General features: G+C 45.1%; 1 protein-coding gene across 4 annotated transcripts in view; it reads right to left on the bottom strand.

Moving 5' to 3' along the window:
* The window catches only part of LOC121178115 (histone deacetylase 4-like), a 47,305-nt gene that overhangs the window by 20,023 nt on the left and 546 nt on the right, over nucleotides 1-26,736 (bottom strand). For 2 of the 4 annotated variants that reach the window (XM_041032637.1, XM_041032638.1), the window contains exons 2-5: nucleotides 24,012-24,385; nucleotides 11,919-11,987; nucleotides 4,216-4,541; nucleotides 1,036-1,186 (exon numbers count right to left, since the gene is read on the bottom strand). In XM_041032637.1, the coding sequence (XP_040888571.1) occupies nucleotides 1,036-1,186; nucleotides 4,216-4,541; nucleotides 11,919-11,987; nucleotides 24,012-24,033 (568 nt within the window). In that variant the 5' untranslated portion in view covers nucleotides 24,034-24,385. Of the gene's footprint in view, nucleotides 1-1,035; nucleotides 1,187-4,215; nucleotides 4,542-7,259; nucleotides 7,398-11,918; nucleotides 12,034-24,011; nucleotides 24,386-26,736 lie in introns of those variants that run through there. The other 2 variants (XM_041032636.1, XM_041032639.1) reach the window with 2 other exon arrangements.

The following is a 26,736-nucleotide window of genomic DNA, read 5'->3' as shown; positions in this document are numbered from 1 at the left end:
AATACTGAAAGTAATCATTAGATGCGGCCCTACGCTCATCCCATAATGAATCTGTGACCTTCCAAAAGGTCTGGAGCTTGATCATCACAACCAGAGGAGCAAAGGATTTTGAAACCACGCAGGAAAAAGAAGCAAAAACGATGCAAAATGCTGAGAATATTGAAGGCCACAAACCGCACTCGCGCAGGTACACGTGAGAGCAAACACACTGTGCACTCTCTCTCCCTCTCTCTCACACACATACACACTCGACTCGCACGGATGCAGTCTCGATCCGTAACCACTTTCCATATAGTGTGTAAACTGCCCTCAAGGACTCCTGTCCACCCTGCTGGATGTCTCTCAATGAACTGTTGAGAGACATCCAGCAGGCAGAGGTAATAACTCAGCTTAGCCGCCGCCAAGGCCACCGGCTAATACAACTCGTTTACCACAGTAAATACACAGGTTCTCCAAGTAAAATGGAAATACATAGATATGCAAACACACACACATACACACCTGCATGCACAGAAACACACTCTGTGAACGCTGATCTTAGCGGTCGTTTCCAGCCTTGGAGAGTTTTGAATGAAGAGCTCTTGCGAGGACAGGAAACTAACATTTTTGTCTATCATCAGCAGTGTTAGGGGGGCGGACCAAAAACCTTCACCCGAAGAATCTGCTTCAGGTCTAAAGTCTGATGTTTGTGCCTGGATTTCTGTGTTTCAAAAAAATCATCTATTTACAGGCTAATAACACTGAGCTGTTTCTTATTCTGACTGATTTCCTGATACTTTTTGGGTTTTTTTGTTACAGAATTTCTGACAAGAACTGTAAAACAACTTCTTCTATGTTGCATGGAAGGTGAGAGAAAACCAAACAAAAAAACCTTCTCAGTCGGAGTTAGGTGTCAGACTCAGTTGCATTTTTAAGTTATTGTTAAAATTTTAGCAAGAAACGTGGCTTCCTGTGATGTTTGGACTTTGGAAAATGTAAAAATTTTGAGCTGCTCCAAATGACAGATATCAATTTTCCCGTCTTGCTTCTACTCACTCTCCTGTCCTCGCTCCTTGTTCTTCAGCAGCTGCAGTTTCTGCTCCCTCTGCTGTTTCTCCAGCTCCTGCTCCAGACGGTGGTTCTCCATCTTCCTCTGGTGCTCCAGCAGCTCCTGCTGGTGCTTCAACGCCAGGAGCTCCTGCTGCTGCTGCAGGAAGAACCACCAGAATCGCATCAGTAACAGCTCACCTGATGTATGTCACCATCCAATGCTCGTCCTCACTCTCTCGTCTTTGAGCAGCTATTTACATTTCACTCCTGGGCTGCTTAAGCCACAATCTGAAATAATTAAGTTCGACAGGTGTTTGAAGCAATAAAATAAAACCTTTGCAATACCATAAAAAAAAACCTCAGGCCACAAGCTTAAGCTTTTAAATAAATATAAACAATTTAACTGTGGATGAGGCTTTAGCAAGACACATAATCCAATCTGCTCACTTCCTCATCACTGAGGAAATGAGAGAGAAGAGCATCTGTTAAATGCCTCAAACATAAAAGTCTGTCCCTCAGGCCTTTACACTGAAGGAGCACACTTAGCTGTGGCCTGACGGTTTGTCTTGTAACCAAAAGGTCAAAAATAAAATCCCAATAAAAGCCTGAATGTGCTCACAAGCAACTTTTGTTCCCATTGAAGTGTCCTTGAATGAGACCCAGAACATGCTTTCACCTTCTGTGGAGCCTTAATGCGTTCTGACGACCCACGGCACCGAATCAAGAGCCCCAATTACTCTTTAATGTCTCTGTAATATACAATAAATAGGCAAGCTGTCTGTGCTTGCACTCAGCCAGCCACATAATGACCTCTCTCTGACGTGCCAGGGAATCGACGCTCTGCCCTCCTCTCCCCCTTATCATCGCACACCCAATGGCAATATTTGATCAGTTACTGTAACTGCGTGTAATCAACTTCTGATGGCGTTTTTAAGCACCGTAAATAGACGCTCAGTAGCTGGGACATGCACTTGTGTTTACCGTGAGGGCAAATCAAATGTTTGAGACAAGTCGGTGAATAAATTAGTGGCTGAAGGTGAGAGGAAGGTTGAGGCGACGCTCGTGAGAAAAGCGCACCGGCTCTATGGCTGGCCCGCGTCCAGCCCGAAGCCTCCATCCATTTTTTAATTTTTTTATTTTTTTTTTGCCTTTCAATCAAGGTTGGGGATCGAGGATTGAGTGGGTGGGAAGGCTCAAAGTAACCACCACACCCATATACACACACCAACACACACACCCAAAACCCCTGTGGCTCAACAGACCAGAGATCTGCACACACACTTTCCCTTTCTCCCTTCTGACTAATATCTCTCACTGTGTGAGAGTTTCCTGTTGTTAACATGCAAGAAATGTGTGTGTGTGTGCAGACATTTGAATGTGTGCATGTGTGTGTGTGTGTGTGTGCGTGCAGCTGTGTGTGTTTCTGCCCCTAATGTGGACACAAACTGGGCATGCGTGTGATGGTGTGTTTGCTGACATTTGAGAGGATGTGTATGTTTTAATGCCTGTACAACTACTCTGTGTATGTGTGTGTCTGTCTGTGTATGTGTGTGTGTGTGTGTGTGTGTGTGTGTGTGTGTGTGTGTGTGTGTGTGTACACAGGGGCTGTGAATGGGGCTGATTGAGGCCGGGCCTCCCTGCTCAGGCTGTGCGTCACTGGCCTCCACCTGAGTGGTCCTGCAGCCCCACCACAGGCCAGACGGTCCTTCAGCCGGCATCACTCATCCCTCAGCATCACAAAACAACTCGACAGCAGGAACTCAACAATCTCACAAGAGGAAAAGCACCAGAGGACGAGTCCATGGACACCATTCACCCACGAGAACACAAAGAAAGAAAGACTAGAAATAAAGATGACAGGAGGACAGTAAGGACAGAAGAGACGAAATAAAAAAGACAGAGTGAGGCAAGAAGGAAGGAGGAGATGAAAGGGTGAAACAATGAAGGAAAGAAAAAACCTCCAGTATGAATCAACTTACACGAGAAATAAAAATCATTAAATTCAAACTAATGTATTCCAGCACGGTGCAATCTAATCTCCTGCCCCCTCAATCCATTTTTAGACATTTTATTCCAAGTCCTGAGAAAAGAAGTAGTTCAGGCATGTCTGTGTGTATTCCACTTCATATTACAGCAGTAATACTCCAGAAAAGAACAAACAGTGGAATATTTTTACGTGACACTTCAGCCCCACAGGAGCGCTCCGGCGCTCTCCTGGGCCCCGACGTATTAAAGCTTCAGAGCGTGGGCGTGCTGATCTAGATTCACTTTGTATTTCCAGGTCACTACGATATGGGCATGTGATCCTGATCTGTTGTGTGTCGTGTACTGCTCGACGTGTGAAGCAGTTCTGCCTTCTCTGCTCATTTTCTGAAGAGCAAATACCATCCAGAGTCACCTCTATTTTTCTGCTGCTTCTGAACACACACACTATGTATTATTGGATGTTCATATTTAAAGTAAGGCTACAACAGGGCTGTTGTATGAGGGTTTAGTTATGTAACACTCCACCAGTGCTACAAAAGTCCATCTCTCACACTTTCTTTCTGAATATAAACACATCCTCATATTGCTTTTATCCATCCCTGAAGCTGAAGTAAACTAAGCCAGTGTGGCTCTCTGTTCTGTGATGAAGCCGCTCTCGGTCGGTCTGAGTTTCGTCTGTTAATGAAGAATCCTGTGGCAGACCAAATTAAGAGCTGTCTCTGCTTTGTTTCGTAAGGTTTTAAATAGATTTGGGAGACAGGGCTGCTGGTTTGATTTTGGACTGTTGTCTCTTGGACGGCTTCAGCAGAAATGTACTCTTGTTCTTGTGCACGGCTTTGATTGTATTTGTTTATGTACATGTTCTGGCTGCTGCAGCTTTAATGATTTATGATGCTATTTTTTCTTGATAGTAAAGGCCAAATATCTTCGAGCAGGCTGATGTGCTGCGTATCCGCAGGAATAATTTGAGTTGTAATGTGAACTCTGTTAAAAAAGTAAAGTAAAAATCCCAAAATTAAGGACATATATATATGTATATTAAACACACATCTGGCCCTGAATCACAGAAGCCAAATATCCTTAGTTGCACAGTTGAGAGCAGATTTCCTTCCTTAAATGATGATTTAAGAGTTTTCTTAATTTTAGGACTTTTTTGTGGTGTCTTGAAAGGCCATGGATAAATAATTATATGTGATATACCTTAATGTGTTCCTGGAGCTGGGCCTCATGCTGGCGAGACAGCTGCTCGTGCTGCCGCTGGAACTCGGCGATGAGGATCTGCCGCTGGATCTGCTGCTTCTGCTTCAGGGCCAGAAGCTCCTGCTGCAGCTGCTGCTCGCGAACCGAGGCCCCCACCACGCCCCCACCGGGGGCCTGGCCCGTGCCTCCGAGGGAGCCGGGCGACTGCTGACCGGGCGGGGAGAGCGAGGACACCTGTTGCTGCTGTTGCTGGTGATGGTCCACGCGCAGGTCCATGGGGATGGCGGCTGGAGGGAGACGCAAGGGCAGCGCCGAGTTGATGTCCACTGGAGAGAGGAACAGAGTTATAATCACACAGACAGAGAAAGGTGCGTGTGGCCAAAGGAAATAACTGTAACACGTTCCTGTGCATCACACTGATCCTACAAGGCACATCAGTGTTTGTACAGTGAGAACAACTGCAGGGAGAGACCCTGTGCAGCTGAAAGGGATTAAATCAAAGCTCCTCAAAACGTTATTTAATGTCTGTACCTGTTCAGCAATACAGAATCGAGCATTATAAAAAGACTGGCACCAAACTGCAAACGGCACCTGGCACCAGCATCCGTTCTGAAAGCGTCAGAGGGTTTTTCCAAAGTGACTCAAAGCTTTGTCGTTTTAAGAAATAAGTTCTCATCTCCACCGTAGGTAGGAGGGCTCACAGGAGCTTCAAGTTGAAAATTATATATATAAAGTTATTATTATTATTATTAGGTTAAGGTTATTAGTTGTTATTATTTTTGAAATGAAAGCTTCACGATGGCTAACCCTGTCCTCTGACTTCCTTGCACTGACAGAGGTGCTAACACAGCTTCACATTACATTAAACATTTTTTTTTTAAATCTGAAGAAATAAAAAAAAAAAAAAAGACCTGCTGCACACACACTACCCGTGACTGATGCTGCAGTTACACATGAAGCCCGGTAACATCTGACAAAGATTGCATTGACCTGGCGAGGTGCAGGCCTTGAGCCGGGCCAGCCACCCACAAATCACTGCACAGGAAGCCTCCCAATCACGCGGCTTCCTCCCCATTAAATCTGAATAAATAGGAGTCGATTGGCTGATTATTTGCCTACATGTTTACTGAGAGCACGGCAAGAGCCAGAGATACTTGCCTGGAACTTTGTGTTAATAAAGAGGCAAACACACCATCACTGGCACACTTAATAGCAGGGTTACGGAGCCACAGACAAACGCACAGATACACTTATGCAGCCACTTGCATGAGGAAATACACTGCAAGTATTATCCAGTGGCAAAGTTACACTTGTGCTGCACTGGTTCGAAGCGCCTAAAACCCAGAGAGATTTCTCATGATTATTTTTAGGTTGCCACAGTTGCACTCGAGCCTCGAACAAAATCGCATTAACTGAAGTGTGAAAATACCTTTAAGAAGCTGCCAATGATCAGTTGTTAAACAGCCACTCATGCCCACTATGACAAACTGATTTAAGAGCTGTCTGACAAGAAATAGACACATCTCTCTTGCTAGAGGCTTCATTATTGGAATATTACTGATATCTCCTGTCGAGCCCCAGCGCAGACAAACTCTCTTCATATCTGATCTATGATACATCATTCTCCGAGACGTGCCACGTTTGAAAAACAAAGCCATAAAGCATTCATAGAAGATCCTTTAAATGGATTGCAGGCGTAAGCTTGGAGAGAGCTTCTCTCTTCTCCTGAACATCACTCTCTGTGCAGACTAACAGTAGCCGTGCATCACTTATTATGAAAGCCATATGGCGTCTTTCAAAACTCCACTTCCTCCTTTGTGTTTTTCGTGCAGCAGGTGAAACGCATCCCCGCGGCCATTGTCATCCACGCCATAGGAACACAGCGACAACATGCAACAGGTCCTTAAGGACTGCCGTCATGTGTGGGATGACAACAACATATGAGTCAGACGTCGACACAGTCTTGTAATCTGCTTACAGCCATTCAAAGTGAAAATTAGTCTATTTGTTTCAACCCGTGGGACATGAGGTTTGACATTTCCCCGTCATAAGATGCCTTCTTTCATTCCTCTTTTCACCGCAGTCGCTTTCTTTCTCTATCAATTTCCTTCTGAGAAAAAAGGAGCTACAAGACTTTTGCCATTTTCGAATCTGCCTAACAAGGTGCTCGATATTTAATTAAATGCAGCGACGCCCTCACTTTTCTGGCCACTCTCTGGCCCTTGCTCATTTTAGAAGCGACGACGCTAACAGTTTGGCAGCTGATGAGACGAGAAGGGAAGGAGAGAGAGGGCTTGTTTGGAAAAGACTGACTCCTACAATGGTGAATCATTCTGTGGAGAAAGTTTGCATCATAACAATATGCTAGATTTGAAAATAATCAAAACTTCCTATTTACAGTGACATTCTGTATTTTTTTTACCTGGATCTGTGTGAGTCACACCACAGTCTGAGATCCTGAGTCAACGTCTTCCGGATGTTTAAGGAGTCTTGGCTAAAGGCTGAAAGCAACAGGGACTCCATATTAAGTCTTCAGGGTCACTTGCAAGCTGATGTCGAAGGTAAACACAGACTGTGACGGACGGACGACGTCCGGGTGATAAAAGCTCTCATTTTAAATTTTCCTTGCTCTTTTTTTTCTCATCTTAATATTAGTTTTAACCAGCAAAGGAGAGAGTGAGTTAATCTGTATCAAAGGTTTTGGAAGAGGGAAGAAGGACGGGGCAGAGGAGCCGTGGTTGTGACTGAAAACTGCACTTGTCAAAGCATTGCGGCTCCAATCTTGGCTAATGCAAATCCATAACTCATACACACGAGCGCGTGCACACACACTCTCCTTGTACAAAATGTTCCTCTACGGATATCGAGTCCCTGACACAACACAAACAGCCTCACACACTTATTGATGGTGACGCACGCAAATGCACAAAACACACCTCATATGGCATCTCTGTCACACCGGCAGCGCTAATTGCTCACAAAACAGAGAGAGAGAGAGAGAGAGAGAGAGAGAGAGAGAGAGAGAGTAATGGTGCTGTCGTTACCCATCAGTGCTCTCCTCCTCCTCCTCTTTTCAGCAGCCTCCTCTCTTCGTCCTCTCCTCCTTATCACTGCACTTCCTCCCGCTCCTCCTCCCTTCTTCCTTCAGTCTGTTACAGGGGATAACAGCACGCTCCCTTTCCTGTTCATCTGACTTCTCCTCTTGCTCTCCACCTCCGTCACTTTTGGCTCTTCGTTCATCCCCTCTCCTGTTTTAACCTGATGGGCGTCTCTCTCTCTCTCTCTCTCTCTCTCCCTCTCTCCTCCCCTCGTCCCTTGCTTGCCCAGTGGTGACATCACAGGGCAGTCTCAGGCATGCAGCCTGTTTATTCTGCAGCCCTCTGCTTTTCCAGGAACCAACGTCACACACACACACACACACACACACACACTCTCTCTCTCGCTCTGTCTCCCTCTCTCTCCCTACCCTCTCTGCTCTTTTCCCCGCTCGACCTGCTTTCCTTGCTTCTAAAGCCAAGGAAAACCCTCCACACCGGTTTGTAGCGCTTCGACTGTCTCTGCCTCCTTCTCCCTCTCACTTGCAGACGTCCCATTCAGCTGCATGTCTTCTTTGCCCCCCCCCCCTTTATAGTATAATAACCATCTCTCTGTCTCTCTCTCTCTCTCCCTCTCGTGTGGTTTAATACTGTGTGCTCGAATTCCTGGCCTGGAATTTGCCAGAATTTCCCAAACAAATAAAACCACAAAATGGTTTCAGGTGAAGCCGAGTAAGGACTTTCCCCGCAGGGAGGCTCCCCCAGATATTTACATTCTGGAGGATCATAATAAAATCAGGCATTAATCAGGGATTACGCTGACTGTGTGTTGTGTTATTGCACAGGTCTCTTATTTGAATGTTTTGTTGCTTGTGATTCACACCAGTTCAGTTTAATTGTGCGTGTGTGTGCAGTTAAACAGAAGTTACTTTGGGCATTTCTCACTATTTTGTGACATTTTCTTTTGTGACACTTTATAGGCAAGTTGGGAAAATAATTAGGAGATTAATCAATGATGAAAATAATCATTAGCTGCAGCCCTGCAACAGGTCAGGCTCAATAAAACGCACTCCAGTTGCAGTGCAGTTCATTAAAAACCCATAACTAACCAGAAACATGCACAGTGGTGAACAGGCAGGTTATCAAGAGCCTTCGTGTCCAATGAGAAGCCGATCAGACTTTAACCTGACTAAGATAAACTCTGATATCAGCACATCTTCACACACAAGCACTGACGTCAAACACGTACAGTTTACTGATGTGCAACAGATAGAAGACAATATGGGGGCCCTCGGAAAAAAACAAAACAGGGACCGACGTGCCATCTCGAGAGAGAGAGAGAGAGAGAAGCGGGAGCAGCGTCCAGGAGTCTTACACAACTGACAACTTTACCTGGATCAACGTGAGTTTGAGCAACAGCATCTGCGGCCTGATTCTGCACAGGCTTCAGAAAGAGAAAAGTCAAAGGGAAAGAGTGGAGACCTCACACTTCTGTCCCCCATTCTCTTCTTTCCTTTCAGCGTTCAAACTTTCCTTAAGTTTGATATGGAACATTTTTGAAGCATGAGAGCGAATCTCCACGGCAGATTTAAACATCTCAGAGCAAAAGCATCTCTCCACTCCTGTCCTTTTACGACATTACTACAGGTTATTTTCTCTTTCAGCTCCACCTCTGAAACTCCTTCACCACCTTCCCTTTCAGCAGGTTCCTCTCCTCTCTTCCCTCCATCCTCCTTCTTCTTGCCCTATCCTCCGGCTCTTCTCTGCGTCCTTGCCCGCTCAGTAGCTCCCTCCCACCTTTCTTCCCTCCATCTCCCCGCAACAAATCACAATCTGTTTACATCCCCTCGGGCACACTCCACAACTCTTCTGGATCCAATTGCAGATCTATTTATACCAGACAATGCAGAGGGCTGGCGTCTCTGATTTGAGACTCGGTTCGCCGAGTGTATATCCCACGGTCTGACTGCCTGAGCTCCACACTCGTTAGGCTTAATAGATGTCATACTGAGCCGAGCGGAGCTGTTTAGGGCGGCCTCAGTAAAATGTAGCCGAGATCTTTTTTTTAAAACCATGCACAGAGATGACAAAGGAGAGGAGATGTTCTGTAAAGGGTTTCACAGTGAATTTAGCAGCAGGGCGAGATAAGAGGCAACAAGTAGCACATCTGTTGACGGTGGGAAAAAGCTGCGTTCAGCTTACTGATTGGTCTCTGAGGGTGGACTGGGTGAACATCAGCCAACCTTAATTTCTCCCGCTGGCTTTTGCCTTCAACAAAGCTCAAACTCTTGCAGATGATAGGAGCTTTGCTCGGTTATAAGCTCACAGCAAGGACTGATTGTGATCTATCTCCGAAACGACACCGTGACCTGTTGAAGAAGGAGACAGAGCTCTGACGGGATGAGAGAAGGAACAGGGAGGGCGTGACGGAGGGACGTGTCGAGGTGCAGCGAGTCCTGTTCTGCCAAAAGCAAGTCCTGACCTGTCGCGTTCTCAGTGACGTCATACAAGGGTCTGCAGCATCGCAGCTTATGAGGAAGGAGATGGGTGAATGCAAGGCACAGACATAAACATGTGAGACATAGAGGGGACGACGTGTGAAGGCTGAGGTGCAGTACGTGCATCTCAGCCTTTGGACCAGGACTGCAGTCGAGCATGTCACACCTTGCTCCCCGGGTTGGCCCCGGTTATAAAGGGTGGTGAAGACTTTTATGCCAGCACAGTAATCAGATCCATGAGCACATATCATACATTTTGAACGTGCTCGGCCTCAGTGACAGATGAGGCCAAGCAACGATCACACTCCTCACTCTGTGCAGACGGAGAAAGAACAGGGACGTCTGCCTGGTTCCGTCCTGATACCAGGTACACGCTGGAAAAACACTGTGTTCAATTAATTAAAAATAAAAATAGTTATTAATTAATTTTTTTTCTTTTTCCTTCCTGTGTTTGGGAACATTTTTATGGAAGACTTTAAGATTCAATAAAGAGATTTTTTTTTTAAAGAAAGACATTAGGTCCCATAAGGTCAAATTATTGCCTAAATAAATCATAATAAAAGCTCAAGGTGTTCAAACAGCAGAGTCATGTAAGACAAGCAGAGCTGCTTTGAAACCAAACTCAGGTGTTTACTTGGAGTCACGTAGCTCGACCTGCAGGTGCAGCGACCACTGATTTGCATCCCAAAAAAAAAAAAAAAAAAAAAAAGCACTGCACCTGATTACACTAAGGTTAGATGTCAAAGCTTTCAGGACTTCAACGATGCAACAATCGCATTTTGCATTTTCTATGATGGAAAATATTTCAGGCTGCAGTGGAGGGATGCAACTGCTCTCAGACAGGTGCACTCTCCTCATCCTGCGAGCAGCAGATCCAAACAGTGCGGGTCACACACGCTACCGACGTGGAGGCCCCAGCAGCTCCGTATCCAAGACAACAGATTTCGAGAATATCTGATGAAGTCACTCCAGTGAATTTCAATATTTTATCAGCCTAGCCAGAGGCACGCAGAAAATAACCCCAACAACAACTTGAGAGAACATGTGAAGCCTGCGAAGGTTCAGGACAAGAGAAAGATAAAACTTAGTTTTTGTTTGCTCTTCTATAGCAACAGGCTGGCGGAGCTTTCTGCTGCTGGAGTGTTTAACTGCACCTGCCTGCTCACTGCTGCTCTGTGAAATCACACAAATCTAAAGAGCAGCGCGGGGAGTAAATTATGAATCGCCTTTTTACTATTTTCATTATTTTTTAAGGGGAAAATCCAGATTGTTCTCTGTGGCATAAAATGAAACGCACAGAACAGTTTAAGCTTCCCCATTATGGAATTAGATAATGCATTATGCATATATTACTTCAGACTCATTTCTCCTTCAGATTACCTCATCTCCATCTGTGCCCCCCTTTCATTTCTTTACTCTCTCCTCCCTCTCTACTGCTTCATCTGTGCTCCTTCCTCTTCCTCACACCTATGATTTGTATCTACATTTTCTCTGGAGGCAGAGGAAGCTGTTGTAAATACAGTACCGCACTTGGTGGTGTTTTGATTTCGTTCTAAAAAAGAAGACCAAACACTTGCAGCGGGTGGGGACTCAGAGACGAAAACCTATTTTTTCAATATCTTCGGTCCACAAGAGGCGGCTGAAAAAAGGTGTCTCTGATTTGTTTAGGGACGATTAAACTGTGTCAGAAACTTGCAGAGAACACATCACCGAGATGCACAATTTCTTCTTCTGCTGTATATTTTTGGAAGCCGTTCCTCTCGAGACATCCGACAACAGTTTCACACAAGCTCACAAACACAGCGTCTACATTCAGGGAGCTGGATTTCCATTCAACAAAATGGCACTGCGAGATAAGTGCATAAATAGAACAAGAGTAAGCATGGACTCTTCTCAAGACTTCTGCAAAACTGAACTATCATTTACATAAACCACATTTGCGAGTTGCCGTTGACACGATGCTGCTGACTATCTTTACAGTGAGGTCACTTCAAAAACAACTGAATTATGATTGGACTGAAACAATCACGCCAACCGGACACATCCTAGGAAGCACACCTATGCATGCAAAGTCGCACAGGATGTGGTTAATAGTGAAATCACGTAGGTGTAAACACACAGGCTTTGGTTTTATAGGAGCTCATGCATACACACACACACAGAGTCCAACCTGTTGGGATGTGGTTGAGCGCCGATGTCTTCAGAACCTCCAGCGGCTGCTCCTTTCCCAGGATCCCCTCTGTGGGAGAGAGAGAACACTCCGCTTCAAATATGGTCCGCAACATTGAGACAAGCTTCCAGCTACAAACCTGATAATCAGGCAGTTAAGAAACTGAGTCCAAGAGAGCAGGCTTTAGGTCATCCGCACAGCGGCGAGCACATGCCGCGGTGCCGCTACCGCCACCTGAGCAACTGCCTGATCCATGACCGGTGGAAAGAGCGAGCTGTGAATTTGCAGAGATGCTTGGCTGCAGAGGTGCTCTAAAATAAGCCTGAAATCTGAGGGATACCGAGGGAGCAGCCTTCATCAGCTCGTGTGTGCTTGTGTGTGAGTTCAGTGTGCGAGAGGAGGGATGTTGGGGCTCGACTGATACTGCCTGTGCTCAGCATAGCAAATGTGGCTGGCAGCAGCGGCAGAGAGGGATGGGGAGGGGGTGAGGGGATGGGGGAGGGGTGGGGGGTAGTGGAGAGGAGGAGAGGGAGGGAGAGAGGTAAAAATAGCTCACCCTTTTGTGTATAACAGCACATGCGGAGCACGCACACACAACGCACACACATGCAGACACAAAGACACAGCGCTGTTGCTGTGCTCCTCTCCTGTGTGTATGTGTGTGTGTGTGCATGCATGCGTGTCTGTGGGTGTGTGTGTGTGCAAGTGTGTAGGCTGTAATTATAGTGGCAACATGAAAAGGCTTTTGTAGCTGCTGAGCCCTGGGAAGACATGGCTATAAAAAGCAGAGCGACAGAGAGGGGTGGTGGTGGAGGAGGAGGAGGAGGAAGAGGAGGAGGACATATCGGGGGAGAGGGGGAAGACAGAGGTAAGGAGGGGAGAGAGGAGGAGGATGAGGCGATGGAAAGATGGAGGAAAAACAATGAAACCGCGCAAAAAGGGAGGAAAGCAGAGAGGATGGAACTGACATGCATCACGTCTGCACACAAATCTGTGTCTACTGACACACACATTCTCTATATATGTGCAGTAATCATAAGCACCTGAGCTATATATATATATATATATATATATATATATATATATATATATATATATATATATGTATATATAAAATTTTTGTTTAATTTTTTTTTTCCTGAGCACACAGCTTAAAGACATCTGAGGCGCACAAACATGCAATTATTCCTTTGGATGGGAGATGAAAACCCATGTAAAATCCCTTCGGAGGAATAAAAGAGAGGAAAACAGGAGAGCGTCTCACTGTGCATGATCTATTTCTGGAATTCTCTCTGGACCAGACTGGCACAGACACACACACACACTTAATTAGCCATGAAGCTGGAGGATGCATCACACGCTGATTATGAGTGCGTATTCGTCTCGCACTACCTTGCATGAATGGCTGCACCCCTGATGCACCAATCTCTGTGAGGACATGGGTGTGGACTCGAACGTCACGTTTGGTCCTGTTCAAACAAAACCCAACACACATGGGTTTATTTTCCTAAATCCTCTCATCAGTGGCTGCCAGATATCGCAGCCTGGCGTTTTATGATTTTAAAAACAGCCTCAGAACAGGTGCCATTCAAATCCTGATTCAAACTTTTGCGAGACACGGGGACACGGGTCAAATCTGCGGCCGCACAAATGTACACACTGTCAGACTTTATGTAAAGGGTGAGGAAATACTGCAAGAGCAGACAGGTGGTCACGCCGCCTCATACGTCCCCGGCCTCACCAAAACAAACAGATCCACATCAATGATAGTTGATATCTCTTGATGAGCCTATTCAAATGACACACACGCTGCCGGATTTTGCAATGGAAATGAGGTGCATCTGTGTGTGATGACACCTGTGGCTTGGAGTAATTCTACGCCTCTTTTTGCACAAATTGCTGGTAGCAGCTTTACATCTCCCACTAAAGTGTGGGGAATTAGGGGGACGGACGCCTTTGTCTGTGGTTAGTGGGACAAAGTGTATAAGCTTTCAGTTCAAACCGCACAGCTGATACCTGAGATGCACGCGGTGGGAGAACAGGTGTGTGTACGAACACACACATCCGTAAGAGTCAGGGCAGGAGACCGGGACAGACAGCGAGGGAGGGCGTCGTAATGAAGCAACAAACCACATACACAACCACCACACACTTGCAGAGGAGAAGTGCCCTATACCTTGGCAACAGGGTCCATCAATCTTGAATGTAGCCTAGTTACCCAGCAGCCCCCTCCTCCCTCCAGCTCCTCTCTTTCCTCCCTCCCTCCCTCCTTCTCTTTCTTTCTCTCCTTCTCTCCATCCTCCTCTCCTCTCGGTCCCACTGGGCAAGCATCAGGAGACAGGGAGCTATAAATAGCCCCGGCTAGCCTCAGGCGGAGAGTCAGTCAACTCAAGCTAATGCAGCTACTGCTCGTCAAAAACATGCATGTTGTGATCGGCGCTGTTAATGGGGAAGGATGCGGGAGTAATGAGCTAACCAAATGGTGAAGAGCTCTGCCCGCTGCACTGCTACATGTAGTTCTGTGACAGCACGGAGAGACAGCTGAGCTTGACCCTGGACCGCATTCAGTATGTTGACAGAGGCCTTTGTTATGTAGGAGAATGAGAATGAGATGTCTGTCTGTGCTACTGTGGCGTTTCCAAAGAGAGACAGCGACAGAGAAAGAGAGGAAGGATGCTCCAGCCTCATTACATTCAGTGCACTTCCGTTCTGGCTGCTTCGTCCAGGGTGACTCCAGTGAACAAGGTGATCCAGACAGGAACAATACGATTAATCAAACACGCCTCTCCTGGAAGAGCCTTTTCCTCTGGGTCGCAAATTTGCTTCCCGAGGGCACCGGCTGACGTCATGGCGACTGATAAAAGAGAATGGGTGACCCCTGTGTGAGCCGCCACCAGTACGCTTCCAGTGAACAGTCGGAAACAACCATCTGACCCTCATTTCATACTGGTAGAGTCGGAAAAACGCAGCAGTAATGCAATTTGGCGTGGTGTCTAAGTGCTTCTTTGTGCTTCTCGGTGAATGCCGTCATTTGATATAAAATCACAAATTAGTTGGGAATTGGTAATTAGACTGTGGGTGTCTGTTGCACGTCCAGGTCATGAGGTCAGCAGACCAGTGAAGAGACCAAAAAAAAAAAAACTGGGACTGCAGAGATGCTGGAGCTGGAAATGCACTCGCCAAGTCACAAAAACCAGAATGCATGTGAAAAAGCTTCAGAATCAAAGTGTCGGTTACGCCTCTGTTAAATCCGCAGTTCAGATTTATGAATTTAATATGACGGTGACTATTGGATGGGGGTTGTATGTGATTTGTCAGCTCATTTATAATTTAAGGAGTGCGAGTTTAAAACTTGATTAGGAGCTGGATAAAAGCTGCACACACCTGATCAGCCTGATCGATTTGTTTGATCGCTCTTGAGCATCAGTGGCAGAGATTTTCATACTAAACATAAAAGCAGAGCTGTGGAGGATGTTTCCCTGACTTCTGCCCAGTGCATTCTGGGATACACTGCAGCCCCCTGCAGTGACCCAGTCTAGCAATAATGTGTTACAGGAGATGGATAGATGCACACGCAACTTTTCCTGTACATTATCTCTTTATCCCGGGAGGTTTTCATATGCTTAGCGATCATTTGCACAGAGTCAGTTCTTAATGGACGTCCATGATGGTGCTACACTTGGTTGCTAGGAGATCTGTGATGCAACCGTAAAGCCTCGGTAGCTGGGCCTAATGCCTTACAACAACAAACACCCACAGTATGTGAGATGACAGTTGCTCTGCAGCTACTATGCCTACAGAGTAACAGGTGCACCATTTTAATATCTGTTGTATTTTCCTTGACTTTGTCAAGAGTTCGTGTGTTTCAAGTCCCAGCAAAGATCACACTTTGATCCACTTACATAACGGTAGCATCTCCTTGATGCCCAGGCCAGACATCCATGCTTTGTGTCAAGCACTGTGGAGCACCCTGTCAAAAGGCACAAGGATAGGGCTCTGAGGCGGCGGTGTAAACCGTAATTGCCGCTGACAGCTCGTTGGCAGAACACAGTGTATCCAGTTTCTCGGCTGGGACGACACAAAAGACACAGGGACAAAAGATGCGTCCCATTCCTTTCATTAGCTCATGTTCCCTCCCTGCTGTTTCTGTCCTAATACCAATTAAAACAGTTTTTCTAATGTACCAGGATATTCACTCTGTATGAGGCCATGATTAGGTGTTTGTTTTTGGAAGGGGGATGGGTGCAGCGAGGCGAGGTGGGCGCTGCACCCCGTACAGGACAAAGCAGAGCTTGTGCACGAAGGGGATCAGTCGTTGCACAAGAGTCTCCCTGGTTTTGTTCTGGGATGGACTGTTAGTCATGTTCAGCAAAGTTGGAGGCACATGTGAGGTCAGAACTGACAAACTGTCTGGCTGGCAGGAACCTCATCTCTGTTCACCGGGTTCAGCAAGGGAGGGAGGGTGCGGCACTGTGGGAACACGCCGCTGAAGTGCATTTTGCAATCTGCCACAATTTCGTAATTTGGTTCTGTAGGACAGAAACAACATGTCAGCACAAGTGGACAGCAGACAAACGTGACAATAAGGCTTGAAATTACCCTTGATGAGGCTCATGCTCGTATCACAATGACCGCCGCACAAAAGAGGCAGCGGTTGTGTCATGCATGCACTCGTCCCGCGCTCCATTTTTAGCTGCACGACACACGGCAACAAACTGCTCAGTTGTAAAGAGGAGAATCAACACGGGAGAGCAAAAATAATGACTGTTTGTTCGCCATGCATGCACGTGCGCATATCTTGTGTGTGTGTGTGTGTTTCTAAAAATAGAGCCAGGGATAAGCCGGGCCCTTTTTATTGCAGCGAAAGCTTTTAACCCCTTCACCCCTGGATTTAAGCAGTGTGATGTGTGATTGCGTGCATTTGGAGAGGAGGATGAAAAGGGGTCACTGAATGGGTCTAGAATGGAAACTAGGATGAGAGAGATGTAAATTTAATGCATGAGCCATCTATACACTTTGGCCTTTTATTCATATCTCTATAGGCAACTGCTGCAGAGAAGCTTTTACTTTTATTTTTAAACTTTTGAGAAGATGTCTGATTAGAAAGTTTTTCAGTTCTCCTCACAGTTATATATCTGACATATGCCCAGGGAAACCACAGCCTTACTGAGGCAGCTCTACTGGACCACTTATGAATTATGTGTCTTGCTCAAGGGCACCTCAGCTTCCTCATGTTCTCGCACTGGGGGAAGGGAATGTGCTTCTCATTCGCCAGCCAGTAAGAAAGCCAGTGATCTTCCAGTCCCAGTCTGTAAATCTTTATGCCACAGCCACCCCGTTAATAGTATCTGGCAAGTGTAATAAAAAGCAAATCTATAATATAGACTTATAGCTATCCAGAGATCTGTGTGCATACTGTGCTGCAGTGTTTATCAAAGACAGGGGTGAGACCCAAAGATGGTTCACATGAGGCAAAAACTGGGCCATCAAATTACTGTGGAGAGATTAGCATCCAAAGCTTCCGGGTGACAGAAATGACAATCCAAAATAGTGACGGGGAGAAGACGTGAATGGAAAATTAATATGTCAAAAAACGTATCCCTGAGGGGAAATGTTTTTCTGTCCCTATCATTTATAATAAAGGTAAATATAAGGCTGTCTGCGACAGCGTGATCCTGCAGGAGCCTGAGTTTTATTAGAGCCTGCCCTATTAAACCCACAAGATTAGTTTTTTGGTCACGATGACAATTACTTTGAAAGTATGAGACCCAGAGAGAGAAAACTAGGCACTGTCTTTATCAACACTTCAGATAGGACCAGGAGGACAAGCTGGGACAACACAGCAGGAGCAGAGACTTCAATCCAAGAGGTCACGATCATCAGGGTGTGAGCATTTAACACCAGTGGCACCCCAGGGACACACGTCTTAAAGGTGACGTCAGTGAAAAATTGTGTGTATTTGTCAACCACTTGCATGCTTCTACTGTACAAGTGTTATGTGTCCCTCGCGTCAACTTTCCCACAGCAGCAAGGGGAGCAGCCCTGCGCCAGGGTAGATGCATGTGTGTGTCACAGGCTTGTCTGTAGTAGTGTTTACGTCAGCAGCAGTCCCTCGCCATCTCCGCCAGAACTCCCAATTGATCAGACAGTGAAAGTGCACTCACAGTGACACACACAAAGACAACAATCAGCAGCTTCATATTTACCACACAGAAAAGCAAACGACTAACGACATTAGCCTGTTTCTTAAATTTCAAACTGTTCCTTCGGTGAACAACATTATTATTGCCAAAGAAATCAGCAATTTCTGAGAAAACAACATCTGCTGTGACACGGAGCTAAAAACACGGCAGCATACAACACTATATATATTATTCCACAGTGGTGTGAGCTGCATGTTTGTGTTTTCATAAAAGTGTCATATCACGTTATGCTCTGCTCACCGTCAATCGCCTGACACACTCAGGAAGAACTGAGAAGGCACCTCCAGGAAATAAAAAGCATTAGTGTCAGCTCATACTGTCGATCTTGATTTGGGGGATCTGTTAACTTAGGGCAGCAGCGTCTTTAAAGACAGTTTGGCTTTGTGTTTGTTTTTAAAAGCCAACAAAGTAAAGAAGCAGCACGCAAACTGTCAAGCGTTCAAACAGAACCGTACAGACTCTGAAATCGATGGTATTTCCTCTTAACCCGTGTCCATAAATCTAATCTTCACTAATCCAAACAAAACTTGACAAGTTTGTATAAGACATACTGTTTTTGTTGCTTTGCATGCTGCATAAACTATGCAAAGCACCAAACCTACAGGTGCCTGAGGCCCGATGTGATTCATCTAATCCTGGGTACCAGCCAAAACAATGCAGTCTACTGACCCTAATCATTAGTGTTTATTTTACTTTCTTTTATTTCCCTCACCGTTTTTTAGGTGTGTTTCACGGCCATATAGAAACTGTTTCGCTTGTAACCTAGATACCGCTGAGCCTTCGAGGAAAGGAGCAGTGTCAGGTTCACCTGAGCCATAAAAGGTGCTCACGCCCACACAGACCCTGCAAAATAAAGCAATAAAAGCCTAACCTGAACACAGTATACGTCCTGCTGTAGACGTGATTTTGATAGTGTTCGTGGAACGTGTTAATTTTTAATTTTTGCATATATCAATGTTAAGTTCAAACCTCTCATTCACAAATAATCACTTGCTGTACCTGGCACTTACTTACTAACCACTTGCTGGCCTGTGTGTGTGTGTGTGTGTGTGTGTGTGTGTGTGTATGACTCATGTGCAGACCCAGTTCTTGCTCCAGTGGTAAACACTGCAGACTTTCCTGGAAAGCCGCTGCACTTCTGACTAAGACAAAAACAAATCTTTGCCAGCGAGCGGCATCACCTTCCCTCTTTAATAAGACGCTGTAACACCTGAGGAAGCTGTCTGCTCTCTTTGAACATACGTGTTCATTTTCACCCACAGCTCATGCTGTCTGCCTCGCTCTCACAGAGAAGCGTTTGGGGTGGAGAGGGTTCATAATGATGGTAAAGCACTGACAGGAGTGATGAATATGGACCAATTATTCATAGAAAGAATAATCTTTCTAGATTTAATTGTCTTCTGGATTTAATCCTTTTCTTTCCCTGCAAATACAAACCATGAATACGCACTTTTCCTTTAATGTGAGGTAAGGCCTGCACCCTTTTAACAGTGGAGGTCAGGTTACTTGTCTGTAAGCAGATTAGGTTTCATCTGATGTTTATTAGTTACATATAAGTTTATTAAAACAAGTTTACAGTAATATAATGTATTTTTTTATTCAAGAGATAATGATGAACCAAAACAAACAGAACTGATTATTGTTATCGACCCTGAATTTCCACATTAGCCCATCTCTAATATTAACTGCTCTGGACGTATAATAGTGTCGAATCAGCCCTATGCTGTCATTTATTTTCATAGCTTTTATGTCCTTAGAGCAGTGACTTTGATGTCCAAAACAAACCGGCTGAAAATTAAGTTAATTTAAAAAAAGTTAATTTTCTCTAAAGTGGCAATCAAGGCAAGCTGTCAATGCAATCGACCCGTGAAGAAAATGTGGTCAAATTGTTGCTCGAGTTGGTCGAGACGTGTTGCTCCGAAACCTCCCATACGTGCTCAGCTGGGTTAAACCCACAGAAACGTGGTTTTCTTGCTCACTCCCTATCTGATCAGGGGGAAACCAAGATTACCACCAGGAACTGATAAGGGTTCTCGGCAAGTGACCACAACCTCAGACGAACCCCAGAAAATCACGAGAGAGAAACCAAGATGATAGGATGAACCCTGAGTTGAGGCATTTCTAAGAAACGGATGAATCACAAACCAGAGACAATCATTCACTGACTAAAGACACTGGCTTTAAATTATTTTGCTGTAAGTTAGTCATTTGTGCTTCCACCCAAAACAAAGTTCAGCAGGGCGGTACCCACAGAAAGGTAAACACGTGCAGATTGGCCTCTAACCTGCTGTGATTTTTCTCTTAAAATAAATGAAACTTTAAAAATTGTAATTGTTTTCTGAGAGGCAGCCTAAATTGTTTGGCAAGCAGGTGGCGCTGGTTAACTCATGCTTGCCATTCGAATCCGTGTGCGTGCCGCAGCCTGCGTGAGTTTTTACTGAATGTACCGTAGGCCATATTTAGCCTAACTGCTGTCGACAAGTGCAAACCATCCTGAGCGTGACATTTACAGAAACCGCCCTGATCAACCAAACGCGGTCAACATGTTAGCTCATTGCTAAGCACAAGTGTAAAACAAATGTCGACAGATAATGTGCTAAAGCTCTCGGTACACAGAGTAATCACTCCTGTGCAAACACTCCAGCCTGTTTGCAGATATGCCTGCAAAAAGACTGATGTGAAGGCCTTATCAGCCTGACCCCCTTTTGTTCTGGGAAATATAAACCCGACAAAGCGTTTTACATTTCGCTTTTCTAGGAAGAGATTTATGATAAATGATATTTAATCTAAAAATCCCACTGCTGCTGTAATAAAGAAAATGAGTAAGTCCTGGATCAAAAACATGCGTGCTACTAAGCTCATTTACAGATTACAAAAATGGCACACAAGCACACAGGCACGCTCGCGAACACCCGCCAGAGCTGCCGCATGAGGGTGAACACAGACGCACACACTCTGGGCTTTACTCAGAGGGCTGCGAGATGATTGGACATAAGTGCAAAGCAAGCTCAGAAAAAAGTTGGATCACACTGCAAACACAAGAGTACAACAAAGCTGCGGCTCTGAAAGTCTCATTGTTCACCCTGAGAACGAAGCCAGTGCTGCCTGATTGCACTCAATGTAAAGTTAATTCAGTTTAACAGTGGCACAAGCAGACAACCCCGATGCAACCTGAAGCCGCAGGATCAATTTCCTCGCATCTATTTCTCAAAAACCAAACTTATGCATCTCTTAAAACTGAACAGCTTCCTCACCCTCCACATCCTCACTCGTGTAAACATCCCCCGCCTTTTCCCCGACATTTCAGTGAAAAAAGAAGCCAGAGGACGAGCCTGACAAGAGCCACGAGGTTGCACATTTTCACCTTTCATGTCTTTAAGTGTGTCTTGGCTGGCTGTTGTGTCTGTCTCTCTCTCTGTGCACCGACATCCAACGAGAGTGTCTCTGAGCTGTCATTCAAACAAGAGAAGCAACACCTTAAATTGACGCCCACACTTGGCAGCACTCTGAGGACGGAGACTGTCTCCACTGAAGGCTTTTCAGAGGCAAACAAGACAGTGAGAAACAGCGGCTGCAGGTCTGAACCGTCGCTCCTGGACTCACACAAAAAAAGTTCACAGCTATTTTTGTTTTGGGGAGAGGTGAGTTAACGTGGGGGTTTGGGATCCTGGGTTCACTCTGTTTGGCCCTCCAGTGAGAGGCAAACTGTGGTGTTGAGGGGCAGAGGAGGGGCAGAGGAGAGGCAGGGTGGGAAATTAAAAACGGCTAAATCTTATTATATTTTGACAGGAGCTGGTTAGTTTATCTGCTATATCAGCTGCTGCAGCCACCGGCCAGAGAAGAGTGAAGTTTCCTGCCTTGGCTGGGTTCAGTGCTGGGCAGTGATTCAGTGATTCCCTGTTTGTCTTCTTCCAACAGAATCGTTTTGTGATAAAATAATGACAGAGGTATCATTTCAGCACATTATAGAGAGTAAAAGCAGTTATCGACCTGTAAAAACACTGTACGGGTCTGTGTGGCAGCTGTAACTTCCTGCTTCCAGAGGCTTTTTGCCAGTTTTACACATGAAGTTCAGTTTACTCTTCTAATGAACGGTCCGATCCTAGCGAGTTGCGTCATGGGAAACATAGAATCCAGTGTTTTTGGAGCTTGACCCGTACTAAGGACGAGAGATCAGGATATTTCAGCATCTGCAGTTTCAGTTTTGACCTTTTTTTAAAATCTGTTTCTCGAGAGTTCCCTTTATAGAAGTCCAATAAGAGCAAATTAAAACATAATGTTGTAAACGACTTCATCTAACTGCCTTAAAGCCTACACACACAGCATATCATAACTCTGTTTTAGGACTTTTCAAAGCCTTTAAAAGACTCTTAATCACAATATTTATATTAATGAGCTCAGAAACAAATTAGGAGAGAACTGTGAGAGTCTGCATGGATATTTTTAATTCTAATTTCTCAAAACATATAAATTAAAGAGCCTGGAAACAAATTAGGAGACTTCAATTTAGATGTCATAAGATTTTATAAACAACAATATTGGATATCAACAAAATATTTATTAAAATTTCTCACAAAATACTTTTTTTTTCTAGGCTCCAGACAAATTTAATGGAAAACTGAGAACGAGCGCTCATACTTTACTGAACGTTATCACTTATTTCCAGGTGATGAACACATCTTAGACTATTTCACATGTCACTTTGCAGATGTTAGCGTTTATCACTGTTACAATCATTTCTGAGGATTAGCGGGACATTCGTTTTCCCAGTCCTGGCTGTAACGGAGACGAGCGAAGGTGCGGAGGAATTAGAAAGGGCCGTCTAATGATAACTGCTGAGCCGCACTAATCCGAGGTCGATCTAACTATATAATGCGCTTGGACGAGGAAAGTGAGTTGACACCACGGCAAGTTGTCATCTCTGGGAGGTGACGTATGCCCCACTACCCTCTACGGTGTGTTCAGACGTGTCAGTGATGGAGATGTTGGAGGGCCGAGGGCCGCAGCTCGTTCGCATCCCTTGGGGCCCGGTGGTTACCTCAGCTGTGGTATTTATAGTGCACACACACTCCCAGGTGTACACAGCAAACACGGTCGACACTGTCAGGTACCACACCGACCAGGGGAGGAAGCTAACCTTTTCATCTGCCAGCTGCTTACCGAATTATTTATCAGCTCGCTAAAACACAAGCCAAAGCTTCTAAACTGAGCTTGATTAGGTGTCAAAGAGGAAAGTAGACTCTTAATGAGACCGTGTTATGGACTTTTTCTCTCTCGCCCTCTGGAGCTCATTCATATTGAAGCAAATTAACAGCCATAAGACCAGATTAAAATGTTTTATTGCATTTTAGTGAGCCGCAATCTGTCTGTGTTCCTAATCAAAATGTTCACATATATCAATGTGGCAGATGTAGCAGCAGAGAGATTTCCCTTAATGTGACTGTACCGAGGAGCTAGATTCTCATTACTCCACAGGATAGTTACAAATTTAATTGAAGATTTATTGCGTGTTTCAGCTGCAGTGATGGATCACTGTGTGTTCAGCGCAGAGGCAGAGAAGATGCTACAAAACCTCACCCACTGCCTTTATGTCACATTTAAAACCACAATCCTTACAAGGAAGTTTTTATCCTGCACTGGTCTGAGAGCACTAAAGTTAAAAATAACAACCAAAGATTTTAAGCCCACATTCAACAACATTCACTTCACTAGCATTTAAAGTTTTCCCACAGAATTTAAACCATCCAACCTTCACTAAAATCTTTCTGATTCTTAAACCAGATACGGATGTTTTGGTCTAATTTTGTGACGTTGTACTTTTACCAGAAAGACTTCTGAGTTCCCACCTGCATGAAACAAACATGTTTAACAGTAATGACAAAGATCTTACCTTGGTGGCTGTGTGATGTCATCGCTGGCAGGTTGATCAGGTGGGCGTCCACACCGTACGGCAAGCGAGCGCCCGGCTCGGTGTGTGTGTGTGTTTGTACAAGTGCAGATGTGATTTACAGGGTGGTAATCAGGAGGCCGTGTTCTGCCAAAACTGAGGATGTCTGGGAGTGTGTGCGTGTATGTGTGTGTGTGTGTGGGGTGGTGTGTGTGTGTGTGTTCAGGCTGATCCAACACTCGGGACAGGTCCCTGAAGAATCCCTCAAAGCCGGAAGCAGGAAGCAGACGTCCAGCAGCAGCAGCCAATCCCCATGGGTCTCTTGATTTGGTTACTCCAATCAGAGCAGCAGCTCGATGTCTAGCACCGGTACCAACCTAACAGAGAGGATAAAAAGGAACATTTCACTACTTTTCCTTAAAAAAATAACACAACATAATAACTCTATGTTGCAGTATTACCAGCTTTCATTTGATATTTAAAGGTGTTTATTTACACTGGTTCCATTTCATGCAATGAGGCCTATAGATTTCAGATCTGTGAGAGAGAGAGAGGGCACTGCAGGCTGCATCACTGTACGAGCTGAGGGATCACAATCTGTATCTGCAGAGGAGAAGCTGAATAGGTGCGTCCCTATTGACGTCTCTCACACACACTTCATTTTCCAGTCATTTATGGTATCGATTTTTCAGTGTCACTAATTTGGAGATGACAACTGTTGTGTGGCCATCTGTAAGTGTTGCCAAAGCAATTACATTTCAATTTTAATTTCAATCTATTGCATTTTCTTGATTAGTCACTTTAGCAGCACCTTAAAAAATTGTCTTTATAAGTTTGATTTTGTCAGATGAACAATCTGAAACATAAAGAAATCCTGTTTGTTGTCATATAAGACCTGAGTCACTTAAAATATGAAGTGGTGTAACAGCTACACATAAAATACAACCTAGCTAACCAAGGCCAAAGGTAAAACCCGACTGGATATTTCTTTGTAACATCAGCTCAGGACGGCAGATGCAACCGTCGATGCGGCTAGCTTCAACAAGGAGGAAATGAGGCACAAACTTTTTTTGTTCGAGAGTAATTATTGTGGGTGAGAAGATAAACAGAAGATATAAATAATTAAAAAATCATTTATAGAATCCTGCTTCTTTAAAAGTACCCGGTAAAATAGTGTTGCCATGCAGATCCAAGACCACTGTCTAAAACTCAATACGACCTCAAGTTCGACCTCATGCTTACACTGCAGGAAGCTGAAAACCAATCGGGCAATAAATTGCTTGTCCAGGACATAGTTTCTTTTCGAGTACGCTGCTCCAAGATTAAGAAATAATATGGAAAAAGTAAGATGTATTATTTTCACTGCAGAAATTGGGGGAACACTCCCATCAGTTTCGTGATCATGGGAATTTTACACAGCAGAAACCTCAGGTTCTTCTGTTTGTTTTAGGAATAATGCTCTTTTCTTTGTTTTTGGAAGTAACTGATTGGTCTTTTTGTTGTGTCTGAAAATAAACGATTGTTCTTTTCTTTGTTTTCAGAGAGTAGCCTGAATTCCTCGAGCCTGGAGCAGGAGTGTCAGATGTAATCACGGCTCGAGCCCCAAGCATCAAGTCGACTTTACCACCACAAATAGAAGGGGTAAAACTGCCCGAGGGCAAGGTGGGTGAGGGGGTGATGGCGGAGGCATAGGGGTGGGGGGGGGTAGCGTGCATGTTCACATCCTTGTGTGTGTGTTGGCAGAGGTCTCAGAGGTCCTCAGAAGCAGGACTGATGCATGTGTGTGTGTGTGTGCATTTAAGGGGGGGGGGAGTCGATCTCAAGACAAGAGGGCCAGACAGTGCAGCCGCAGGACAAATTGCCCCAAAAAAAGTCGGTCACTGCACAGTGCACGCACTCTTGCGCTTTGTGATGGAAAAGCAAGGAAAGGAGGGGTGGGGGGTACGGACGTGTGTGTCACGGGGAGTAGCTGACAGTCTGGGGGGGGGTGCAGGCTTCATGCAACACCATTCTCCCAGGGCATCTCATCTGTCTCGGGAGGGGTATTTGTGTGTGTGTGTGTGTGTGTGTGTGTGTGTGTGTGTGTGTGTGTGTGTGTCCGAGGCCATTGTCCCTAAAATGAGCTTGCCTGATGCAGGGTGACAGATCTGGGGAGACAAGCCCTGAAGCCCAAAGTGAAGAAATAATAACAACACAGACATGGAAAATGGGTTAAAACCAGAACTGTGGTGGCAAATTCAACCTAAAATTAGCAAAGATAGCAGTATTCCTCTGCAGGAGCATCAATTAACATCCAATTAGCATAGAACTTGCATTAATTAAAACACTAGCTGCTGTAAATGGCTGTCACAAAAAAAAAAAAAGGTGGGTACACTCAGTCAGCCTAACCCTGCAAACTCAGACCTCCTTCACGCACCTAACGACAAACAATCACCATTTCTGACAAATATCTGCTGCCACAAACCGTTTCGTGAGCCTTGCGACACTTTAAAGCAGCAGCAATACGCTGCTTTAACAGCTACAACAACCCGTACGCCCCCATTCACAAAAAAAAAAAAAAAAAAAAAAAAGATTGACGCATGCAGAGAATTACCACCGCCCATCCCGAGCCATTCACACACACACACACACAGTCAAACACACACTTTCGCAGGCCTGTACCTTCATTTTACACACTTTCCTCGTTAATAACGAGTCTATAAGGCGACAGAGGCGTGTTGGCACAGTG

Source organism: Toxotes jaculatrix, chromosome 24, assembly GCF_017976425.1.
Source record: "Toxotes jaculatrix isolate fToxJac2 chromosome 24, fToxJac2.pri, whole genome shotgun sequence".
NCBI classification, from domain to species: Eukaryota; Metazoa; Chordata; class Actinopteri; family Toxotidae; genus Toxotes; species Toxotes jaculatrix.
The sequence above is the reverse complement of the archived record's forward strand: the minus strand, read 5'-3'. Positions and strand labels throughout refer to the sequence as shown.